General features: G+C 39.9%; 1 protein-coding gene across 3 annotated transcripts in view; it reads right to left on the bottom strand.

Moving 5' to 3' along the window:
- The window catches only part of tdrd7.L (tudor domain containing 7 L homeolog), a 38081-nt gene extending 28901 nt beyond the window's left edge, over positions 1-9180 (bottom strand). Inside the window, exons 1-2 of one of the 3 annotated variants that reach the window (XM_018243642.2) lie at positions 8818-9180; positions 1323-1543 (exon numbers count right to left, since the gene is read on the bottom strand). In XM_018243642.2, the coding sequence (XP_018099131.1) occupies positions 1323-1535 (213 nt within the window). In that variant the 5' untranslated portion in view covers positions 1536-1543; positions 8818-9180. 3 annotated transcript variants of the gene reach the window in all.
- Between the last annotated feature and the right edge of the window lie 3647 nt (positions 9181-12827).

Raw genomic sequence — 12827 nt, 5'->3', positions numbered from 1 at the left:
GAGAATCTGTTGCCCTGCTGCTCCCCCTGCCTTTTGAATTGCGGTTAGAGTTGGGTGCAAAATGTCATGTTTCTGTGCTAAAATCTTCTGCATCTGCCTACACCTGAGTGAAATGGAGCGGGGCAGCAGATTCTCAGCCTGTGTCAAAGCGCAGGCAGAGATCCCCATAATTTGGTTCTAGCCTGTGTATAAGTCTATTCCATCTGATCAGATTCACGCAAATGTTTTAAAATGGATAAAATCAGTACAGACAGACAAAACATACTGAAGGCAAATTTTAATGGTTGAGTCATTTGCCCTAAACCTAAAGGGAACATGCATTTCACTTGTGCCTGCTGAAGACAGCTGCACAGAAGGCCTGGCAAAGCATCACTCAACATTTGGTGATGTCCATGGATTCCAGATATCAGGGAGTCATTGAATGCAAAGGATTTTCAGCAAAAGTTTTACAAAAGATCATTATATTTATAATAATGTTAGTCCACCATTTTCAGGGGCTCAAAAGCTATTCGACAATCTATGTAGAAAAAGACCTGTAACTGCTAAATGGCTCATTGTACCTGTAGTTGCATACAGAGGAAAAAATATTAGCGTTGAAAGAAAGAGAATAATAAGAGTACCCAATAGTGAGAAATATATCACTAGCTAGATCTTATAAGAGAACAGACTATGCAGGGAACATAGTAAACATTAACCCTGCTTCCTAATTGCAAAGCCTTAGACTTTTTTTTTATTATCATAAATTGTATACAAAATGCTGAATAATCTGGCACCTTGGTACAAATCCAAACTCAAGACTAACAGTTCTGCAGAATTTGTTTTTGATAGAAAAGCAGAGCAGCTCTAATTCCTCTTTCAATAAATACTTCTGGAAATTACACAAACCGGGTCAACTGGCTTTAGTAGGATTAATGGCACTTTGTTTTCAACTCCAGCTGACATACAGCAATGGCTATTGTTCAACCACAGGCGAAATACTGGCTGCTAATAGAGATTCAGCCCTCTGAACAAAGTTAATGTGCTTAGATTGCTTTTTCAGCTCTAGCAAAAAATAAACCTAACCCATAACAATAAAAAAAAAGATAATACTGAAACAATAATGTTCTGGCACAGACAAGTTTTTATTACTCATCATACATCCATGCTGACCAAGATGACAGTGGTAATTAGAGACAATTTATAAAACTATTTGTAAATCACTGATATAGTTTGCATTGAAATAATATTTTATCCACATATATCTGAAATTCTGGCTAGAATAGTTTAATATGTTATCTATGAAGGATATAGAATTCCTTTACATTTAACCTTTTTGTCATTACCTCACCAACACGGCTGACTTCAATTCGCACCACTGATGGAATGCTTTTCAAGTATGCATCCAGTGCAGGAAATCCCATATCCTTGAAGGGAATTGGTTCTCCAGTGAATGATTTGTACTCTGCCTGTAATTTGTGTAGAGGTACCCCATTTTTGTTGGCCTGCAATACTGCCCGCAACATTTTGGCCACAAGTTCCTTCTCTGATTCCATCATCTTTGATTCTGTGAAATACAATAAAAAGTGTATAATTGTATAAAAAAAATAATCTTAAAGGACTAATCCTAAAGACAGAAAATTAATTTTTCCATAGGTTGCACAAATGTGGGGACATCTATGGTGATGCAAGGCAATGGAGGGCCACTTACAGTATATTACTTATATATGTGGCTAAATTCTTTGCCCAGACCCTCTTTTATGGTCCCCTTAGATCGTAGGAAATATTGCTGTAAATTTCACTGTTATAGTAGGGTCTCCTTACAGTACAAAATGAGAAAAGCAGCTTTAACAAGCCTCATTGCAAAAACATACAGAAATGTGTGATATCTGTATCTTAAGGATGTAGAAAACGAAATATATACAAAAAAAAATGTTTGTTTATTTTTTGCAAAATCATTAAAAACTACCTATTTCACTTGATTAGCACTCCATAAAAACTACACATATCCATGTGGCAAGTAATTTGACAATAAAAGTTTCAGATAATCCTTCTGGCCCATAACCCATGTGCGGGCATGTGTTGTGGACCACGACATGCCTACAGAGATCAATGCAGAGCAGGTAGTGGATAATATAATATGCCATTTTTAGACTGATGACACATTCGGCATTATCCATTAGAGAATTTCTTTCAGCAGAGAAGCACCAGAAACAACTGTTGCCCCATCCCATTCACTCTAATGGGAAATGCATTACAGAACAGGTATTGGTGCTTTTTAGTCAGAAAATGCTATAGTGGTGGTGTCATGTGTTTCACATTCAAGCAAGTGACACAATATTGACAGTGTATCTTTCCCCCCAGCAGTAATATAAAGAATATAAAAAAAATTAAAAAAACTTTCATAGTTTCATAGTCTTTACCATGGAAAAATGTGCTGGTCAAAAACACTACTTTTGCTAGAGTCCTGAGCGGGTCCAATTTTTCAAACTCAGACCTGAACCCAAAATTTTACCCACTTGGACCTGCTACATGACCCACAACTGCCTTATCTGCAACCCACTAACCACCATTATAAAGGAAGTGCAGTTACTGCAAGTTGGACGTGACACCATTAAAGTGGGCGTGGCAGAGAATATGTTTAAAACAATTTTAAAGGAGTAAAATATAGATAATATTTTTATTTATTTTCTTATATAATATCTATAAGACCCGCAACCTGACCAGCAATCCGCTAATCTCCATCTATACCTGCATCCAAAATGCTATTTGCAACTCACAGGTTACAGGTATCAGACCGGTTATCCAGAATGCTTGGGACCTGGGGTTTCCGGATAACAGATGTTTTCATAATTGGATCTTCATACCTTAAGTCTACTAGAAAAACATGTAAACTTTAAATAAACCCAACAGGCTGGTTTGGCCTCCAGTAAGGATTAATTATATCTTAGTTTGGATCAAGTACAAGGTACTGTTTTCTTATTACAAAGAAACAAGAAATAATTTTTAAAAAATCATGACATTATAATGGAGTCTATGGGAACCAGCATTCAAAGCTTTGTGGATAATGAGTTTCTGGATAACAGATCCTATACCTGTACCTACTTTTTGTTGCAGGTAACCAATGCACTGCATGACTCCTGCCATAGGCCTCACAATTTTAGCCAGGTTTTCTAAAGTACTACAAACAAAAAATAGGAATGTACATTATATTTAATTATGATAATACCAAACACCTTTGTAACTGCTAACAAGTTGCTATAAAAAAAAATGTCATTTTTTTATTGCACCAGTTTACCCACTGGGAAAGGGACTTATATGCATTATGTAAACTCCCTGTAAAGAATGGAGAAATGTGTAGTTGCCATATGAAATGTCTAGTTGCCATATGAATAAAAAGCTCAATAGTTAAAATAAAAAGCTAATATAATTTCTCACAATAGCGCTTAGTGGTATGCACCGTTCTGCTGCTAGCATATAAATGGAATATCAGATGTTACATATTAAGCAAGAGTATGCAATTGGTAGAAAGAGAAGATGACGTAGTATAGGGACTGCATTGGTTATGCAGAACATGGAGCCCTGAGAACAGAACTTAACAGATATCATAAAATATGGTATTACGTAAAGATATGTATAGACACATTTGCAATTATATTGTTTTGATCTTTTTAAATACAACTGTAGCTTTTTATTTCTTATATAGTCATTAGTGTGTATACTTCAAAGGATAAGGGTTTGTATCAGCTTCAGGCATTATTCAGACACACATATAGACCTGCAGTTAAACCAATTATCTCATGGGAAATCTAACTTCACAATCAGATCTGTACGTTGGAACTTCAATTAATTGACTTCATTTGATTTCAGTAGTTTCTGGTCGGTATGGGCAAAGCTGCAGCATGCCATACAGGTGCAAATGAATACTCAGGACCTTCATCTGTCGCCTACTGTAAAGATACATGAAGTGGAATGCAAATGTGACAAATGGCCAAAGTCAACAAGAGCACAGGGATGAAAACCAGGGTTTAGTGCATTCCTAAATCAGGGTAACGGACAACTTGCCTTTTGACACTGAAAAGAGCAGAAGACATAATACCAGATAATTGAGAAGAGTGGTCCTTCTGCCATCAAATTTGGATATATTGACCTGCATTTGTACCACTAAACGGATCACACACAACCTGTACCCTCAATCTGCACGTTAAACCAGAAGTTAAACCCGAAGTTAAACAGTATGCCCATTACATTTTACTAACTACCTGCTGAAAATCTATAAGTGAAGCTAGGGAGAAAACAAAAAGGAGCAACTTGACAAAGGATTGGTAGACAATATGTAGATAATAAATTAAAGCAAACAAGGAACCACAGCACTGTCTGCAATAAACTTATATTAGACACTGTTTTGAACAGAGTTAAGGTGGCCATAGACGCAAAGATCCTCTCGTTTGGCGACATTAAAGGACCAGTAACATCAAAAAAATTTTTTTAAAAATTCGTTAGTATACAACGAAAAAAACACACCAAGACGAATTAAACTTTAAATAGCAAAGCCTTTATTAAGAAATAACTCACTGAAACTCCACTTCCGCTCCTCTTCAGAAACGGCGACCATCCATTCTACATCGCTTGATTTCTCCTCCCTTGCTGTTTCTCCTCCATGACAGCTGTTCTCTGACCCGATCTCCTTCTCTTCTTCATCCTCCGTCCTCCCAGGTGTCCAACAGCAGCAGTAGGAAGGCGATGTGGGTAGCCTCCCCAATGTCTCTACAAAAGGTGCAGTAAGGTAGAGGAGTGCAGACACGAGTGTGCAGCCTGCGGGGGAGCCGAGCTGAACCGGTACTTATACATCCGCTGAGTCCTGCACCATGGAATCGCCGTGTATCTAGAGACCAGCAGCAGCGGTATGGGGGTCGCCTTCCTAGGATCTCCATGGACGTGCAGCTTGTGGGGAAGCCGAGGCAGAACCCCTGCCTATACTTCCTGCGCTGCCAACTCCGGCCGGGCAAAAGGGCCAATGCAACTTTAGGAGTCCGACCACAGCTCCTATCTCCGCTTACCGACACCTCCGTTCACGCCCACGGCCGCTTTGAAATTAAATAAGCGACGGCTTCATTATTTGTGACCTCTACCCCTGATCCCGTGTTTGTGCATTTGTGTGTCACGACCCCGTTTTGTTTCACTGATCGCTCTGCCATTCATCTCGCCCATCGGATCCCATTCATGGACAGCTGCTGCCCGTTTAACAATCGTGCGAATTGTTTATTGATCATTAGAAAAAGGTTATTGTAAGCGGGGACTGTTTAACCCGACCCCCTGCACATAAACCACTCGCTGGGGTCGGCTGGGCTCATTTATTCCTTCCAGATCCACAACCCGAAATAATGACCAGTAGCGCTGGCAGCGCAGGAAGTATAGGCAGGGGTTCTGCCTCGGCTTCCCCACAAGCTGCACGTCCATGGAGATCCTAGGAAGGCGACCCCCATACCGCTGCTGCTGGGCTCTAGATACACGGCGATTCCATGGCGCAGGACTCAGCGGATGTATAAGTACCGGTTCAGCTCGGCTCCCCCGCAGGCTGCACACTCGTGTCTGCACTCCTCTACCTTACTGCACCTTTTGTAGAGACATTGGGGAGGCTACCCACATCGCCTTCCTACTGCTGCTGTTGGACACCTGGGAGGATGGAGGATGAAGAAGAGAAGGAGATCGGGTCAGAGAACAGCTGTCATGGAGGAGAAACAGCAAGGGAGGAGAAATCAAGCGCCGTAGAATGGATGGTCGCCGTGTCGCCGTTTCTGAAGAGGAGCGGAAGTGGAGTTTCAGTGAGTTATTTCTTAATAAAGGCTTTGCTATTTAAAGTTTAATTCGTCTTGGTGTGTTTTTTTTCGTTGTATACTAACGAATTTTTTAAAAAAAAATTTTGATGTTACTGGTCCTTTAACGAGCATGGCTATATCGGGGGTAATCTGATTGTTCGGCCGTATGGCCGGGTCAAAATCAAACCTGACCAATCGACCGATCTCTGCCAGACGAAAGCGGTCGGCACTCCCTACACACGATCCGAAAATCAATAGGATCTTTGTGTTTATGGCCACCTTTACCCTTTATCACAGGGAACCCCACCTTTAGAACCCGTGAGCAACATTGAGAAGTAAAAGGAGTTGGGGAGCAGCACAAGCATGAAAAATCTTCTTGGGGTGTCAAATAAGGGCTGTGATTGGGTATTTGGTAGCCCCTTTGTGGATTGTCAACCTACATTGAGACTCTGTTTGACAGTACACCTGTTTTTTATACAACCAAAACTTGCCTCCAAGCCTGGAATTCAAAAATAAGCTCCTGCTTTGAGGCCACTGGGAGCAACATCCAAGAGGCTGGAGAGCAACATGTTGCTCACGAGCTACTGGTTGGGGATCACTGCTTTATCAAGATACTAGATACTTGATAAAGGGCAACTTTGCTTGGAAAATGTAGCGTGTAATAAGAGGTCATTGCAGCATCGCACTGCTGTTTCTAGTCTACTTCCATCCATGATCTACCTATATACTACATTATAGAACCTAGGACAACCAGGATTAAAGTATACTTTGAGTCTTACACTCCAAAAATAAGCACCGCCTTTGAGGCCACTGGGAGCAACATCAAAGGGGTTGGTGAGCAACAGGTTGCTCACAAGCCACTGCTTGGGGGCTTAGGACATTAGTGCAGAATACTCTGCAGCCTCTACACAGGATGCAGATAAATTATACTACCAGATTTTACTTAAATTACCCATGAAAAAACTCAAATGTTTCAGGAAAAACACTCGACCCTTTAAAAAATAACCCCTTGAATGTCAAATAGCACTGCTCTGCCCATATTGGTCTTGCTGGAAAGTTGGCTCTATCCCTTTAGGTGGCACTGGCATACTGGGTTTAGTGTGTACTGGTAAGAGCACATGGCTGTTTTTCAAAACTGCCCTGCAACGGACCCAAATTCATAAAAATGGCTGGATTGTAAAACAAAAATTTGTTTGACAAATGGCCTGAAACATTGCTGTTTCTGGTGACGTATTGCTCACTGTGTAACCACCTTACAGTCCATAACCCTTCAGTGGGTGCTAAAATTGTAATTAAATGTTCAGGAAACTTCACTAAACTACTTTGGAGTCACTAGATTAGCTAGACAGGTATCAATTAGACTTAAACTGACCCGCCAGTGGCCTAGCAGCATGCTCCAATTTTGGTTCAATTAAAGCAGTCGAGGGCCATATTTACATTCATGCCATCGGAGTGCCATAGAAATACAAATAACATCTGTTTTCCCATCTGACCCAACATTACCCATGGATAATGCAAATCACCACAAACTTTTTTTAAATGAATTATGTTTGTCAATATGCTAGTTATGAGAATGGGACACAGACAAATGCATCAGTGTATATGGGGCCTTATATACAGTATCAACATGACTGGAGTTGAATATTATAGGCAAGTGTTCCTTTAAGACAGGCAGCAAGATGTGGAACAGAGATCAACAAGTAGAGCAGTATATTCATAAATACATAGCGAATAAAGTACCCGTAAAATATAAGGATATTAGGTCAATGACTGGCTGAGTGTTTTAATACAGGGCATGGAACTCCTAGGTGACATCAAATATCCTCATATTTTGCAATAGGGGGTACTTTATTTATTAGAATACACAAGTTTCAGTGAGTCATGTGACAAAAAATGACATCACTAAACTCAGATTATAATGACATCACTAAGCACCTTTTATATAGTGAATAAAATTCAATATATAATAATAATAATATTATATAACAATAATATTGTAAAATATAAGGATATTATTAGTCACAGAGGCATTCCATGACCATATAAAAGCACAAGGCCTAAAGGGTACTTTATTTGTTATAATACACAAGATTTAGTGAGTCGTGTGACAAAAAATGACATCACTACTCACCGTTTATAACTGATGACATCACTAGTCACCATTTATAAGGATATAATTGACAAGATATTCATGGTTCTTGTTTATAAAATATATATATATATATATATATATATATATATATATATATATATATATATATATATATAAATTCGCAAAGCTGGAGCACTCATATGAAACAAAACAGCTGCCTGGGTGCGGTGTTCAAAAAATTATGTAAACCGCATATTGTACAAAAAACCGCACACACAGGTCTTCTCAAAGATTGTAATAAAGTTGTTTTTTTCACCTTTGAGAAGACCTGTGTGTGCGGTTTTTTGTACAATATGCGGTTTATATATATATATATATATATATATATATATCTATATATATATATATATATATATATCTATATATATATATATATATATATATATATCTGTATCTATCGAGAGATATATATATATATATATATATATATATATATATATATATATATATATGCCAAACTGTGATCCAAGAGTTTATGAATCCCTTCACCAACGTTAAAATATGCATTGCTTACAGCACAGTCTGTAAGGATCATATCAGAGTAGATACATACATATCTAGTCACCCATTTATTATATAACAGAAAAATGGCACACACATGCACGGTGCTATGGGTATACATGCATACGACTGCGAGGTTAACTAGTACAGAGATGGCACACTCACCTTGGTGTTTTTAGAGAGCGCTGAGATGCAAATGTGCCCCAATATTAAAGTATCTCAAGCCTAAATGGTGGTAAGCAGGCGCAGCTACTGCAGGCAGGCAGGAAGCTAAGAGCGCGGTAGCACAGCAGAGCACAGCACCATAACGGGCCGCACAGCCCGGCTACGATGTGAGAGTACACTTGCGCCCAATTCGTTTCCACCCACCTTTCTGACAGGAATCTGACTGGTTTTATCTGTCAGTTTCGTTTCTTCAAATGCCCTGCCACCGCCGAGTCACTTTCTTCTTCCTGGTGCCGATCCCAATCCTCCTCCTTCGGATCACGCTCCCCGCACACTCCCCTCCTCTAACTGCGCTATCTGTCTGTGGCTGCAGCCGCTCTAGTCCCCGCCCCCAAAAACAAATACACATGTGTGAGAAGTCGGTCATCCTGTGGAGAGACTGTACCTGTATCCATTGACTGGGCTGTGGCGCCTACATGCTGGGCCACTATCAGTATGTTAACTTGAGACCCACATATGTCATAAAATAAATAACTCACGGTACACTCCTGTTGTTATCTACAACACCATTATGCCCTTGAATTTCCTTTTCAACTATGATAACTCCCAGCAGCCACAGCGCAACGCTTACGTTCGGGACGCCACAGGGTTTGGGTTAACTCTGTGAGGTAAAATGAAAATAAAAACCCGTTAATTATATAGGGACAGTTGACCCCATAACTAGTAACACTTTGGCAAAACATGAAATCAATTACAAACAAAATAAAAAGTCTATTGTCCAGAGTTACCATACTGCTAGTGCTGTGCAAAATATATTATATGTCACTTATTGCATGGACATCACATGCTGTGCCAGACAGAGCCTTTGTTTATGTTTATGGTCAGGGGCGTGAACAGGCCCAGATTTGTGAAAAGGCCACCTAGGCCCGGGCCTAGGGCAGCAGGATTTTAGGGGGGCGGCATGCTGCCCAACCACACCCACATTGGTTCAAAAACACTGGGGATGTGCTGGAGATACAATAATTTTTTAAATTTCCCATGCGCCAATCCCAATTGCTCCAGTCCAGATGGTGAAAATTTGCACAAATAAATGGGACGGGACAAGGGTAACCAATGAACGACAGTGGGCCTAGGGGCACCCACTATGTAAATCCAGCCCTGGGCAGTACTGGACTGAGATTTAAAATAGGCCCTGGCATTCCTAGTACACAGAGACCCAAACAGCCCCCACCAGCCCACTTAATAGTCACTTTTTATGGCATCTTACAGCAGCCCCTCTGGCACTGCCAGAACCCATAGATTGCCAGTCCGGGCCTGGGCTTAAATTCAGAGGAAGTGGACCCTGCGTCCGCAGGGGGCCCCAGAAGGTACAGGAGCCCCAACCCATGAGACCCTAATGCATATGAAATTTCAATAAATATTAGTAAAACAAGTCAACCCTTTAGAAATTTTGGGGGCCTGAAAAATAAAATTGCTGTGGGGCCCAGTGATATCTAGTTACACCACTGTTTATGGTGGGCAATGTAATGAAAATCGTAAATGGAAAACTTCACATTTTGCAGTGTAATATTGTAAATTAGATCACACTACACTGGGAATTTGTATTACGCATAGCACACTTTGAAGGCTGGATTAAAGGCGTTGTATATTATTTTAAACAAAAAAAACAATTTCATTAAAAAGTTTTATCACACTGCACAGGTGCAAGCTATAATATTAACAGTCTTCTCACACTGGAGGATAAGGTTGCTAAATGCCTAAATATATAGTGAATAAACTACTCCCTAAAATTTAAGGATATTATAAGTTACAGAGGGGTTCCATGATCATATAAAAGCTTGATTATAACCATAGACATCACTAAGCACCGTTTATAAGGATATAATACACAAAAGCCATGAATATCTTGTAAATTATATCCTTATAAATGGTGAGATCTGATGTCATCAGTTATAAACGGTGAGTTCTGATGTCATTTCTGTCACATGACTCACTGAAACTTGTGTATTATAATAAATAAAGTACCCCCTGTTGCAAAATATGAGGGTATTAAAAGTTACCTCGGCCTCGTGTTTTTATGTGGTCATGAAACTCCTTGGTAACTTATAATATCCTTATAATTTACAAGAGGGGGTACTTTATTCCCTATCTATTTTACAGTATAGTCATGGCTCTTGTGTATTATAAAGCTATACAGGTATTTATCCAGAATGCTTGGGACTTGGGGTCTTCCAGATAACATATCTTTCCGAATTCAGGGTGGATCTTTGTACTTAAGTATACTAGAGTATCATGTAAACATTAAATAAACCCAATAGGCTGGCTTTGCTTCCAATAAGGATTCAAATCATTATATCTTAGTTTGGATCAAGTACAAAGTACTATTTTATTATTACAGAGAAAAAGGAAATCATTTTTAAAAATTTGGATTAATTGGATTAATTGGATAAAATGGAGCCTATGGGAGACCGCCATTCAGTAATTCAGAGCTTTCTGGATAACGGGATTCTGGATAATGGGTCCCACCTCCGTATTAAATTTGCACAAAGGAAAAATAGTTTAAAATACATTTTCATATTGTGAGTACTTTTTTTATTAACTTATATTACAATCCCTCATTGCATTTTTACCACTGTGGTATAGTTATACTATGATTAGTTTGCCTGTCTCAATAGAAAAACAGGAGGCACTGCTTAGTTCAGGAGACAACAGTGTACTCTCCAGGAATGAAGAAATGAGCTTTCCCAGTCATGTCAACTCACAAGAATTATTCAGGCATCACTCTTCATTCTTTACCAAGTTCACCCACTTTGTCAGCCCAGTCTCTTGCTCTCAATAGTTCACACTCTCAATAGTTAACCCTCTCCACTTAATAGGCCTAAACACATTCTAATATACCTCAGATGCAATCAGGATTGGGAAGAACTGTGAGTATAATGGAGCCCAACTAGCGGCATAATGGTGCATTAATTAACATTACTATAATTGAGCTCCTGCGGAACTCAAACTTTTCTCAACGCCATGTGACATGTGTCAGTTTGAGTTCCAAAGTCGAAATATTCAGCTGAGAAGAGTTCGGGCAGGACCTCAATTATAGTAATTCTGATGTTAATTAATGCAGCGTGTAACTTAGGGCTCTTACTCATTATTGTTTTTACCTGCGCTCCCCTGCGTTCCGTTTTTCGGCGTTCAGCCGCAGGGGAGCGCAGGTATAGACGCATTTCATTATTTCAAATGGGGCTGTACTCACACAGGCGCGTGTAGGCGCCGAACACAGGAAAAATGCAGCATGTTGCGTCTCAACCTGCGTTCGGCGCCTACACGCGCCTATGTGAGTACAGCCCCATTTGAAATAATGAAATGCATCTATTCCTGCGCTCCCCTGTGGCTGAACGCCGAAAAACGGAACGCAGGGGAGCGCAGGTAAAAACGCTCATGAGTAAGAGCCCTAAACTTGTCAGAAATGTTCTAATGGACAAGACCTGTGGCACACCAAGTAAGGCCACATCATCCCTTACACTTTGGCACCTTTTGTCTTTTAAATAACAAGGTGTTGTGTACAGTCTTTTACTTCCTGAAGACGGCTTGATTTTAGGGGCCAAAATCCAATTTTGTATTTTGGAGAAAGACCTGTGAGTGAGGTCACTTTTTTTGAACCATTAGTATTGTGTTGTTGAACCAGCACCCAGGCAGTATCTTTATAGTTCTTCTGAGTGCACCAGACTGGACTTTACTTAAAGGAACAGTAACACCAAAAAATGTAATTGTTTTAAAGTAATGAAAATATCATGTAGGGGCCGATTCACTAAGGGTCGAATATCGAGGGTTAATTAACCCTCGATATTCGACTAGGAATTAAAATCCTTCGACTTCGAATATCGAAGTCGAAGGATTTAGCGCAGATAGTTCGATCGAACAATCGAAGGATTATTCCTTCGATCGAACGAAAAAATCCTTTGAATCGAACGATTCGAAGGATTTTAATCCAACGATCGAAGGAATATCCTTCGATCAAAAAAAGTTAGCCAAGCCTATGGGGACCTTCCCCATAGGCTAACATTGACTTTGGTAGCTTTTACATGGCGAACTAGGGGGTCAAAGTTTTTTTTAAAGAGACAGTACTTCGACTATCAAATGGTCGAATAGTCGAACGATTTTTACTTCGAATCCTTCGATTCAAAGTCGTCGTCGTAGTCGAAGGTCGAAGTAGCCCA

Source organism: Xenopus laevis, chromosome 1L (genome assembly GCF_017654675.1).
Source record: "Xenopus laevis strain J_2021 chromosome 1L, Xenopus_laevis_v10.1, whole genome shotgun sequence".
Taxonomy (NCBI): Eukaryota; Metazoa; Chordata; class Amphibia; order Anura; family Pipidae; genus Xenopus; species Xenopus laevis.
Note: the sequence above shows the minus strand (reverse complement) of the source record. Positions and strands in the feature narration are given on the sequence as shown.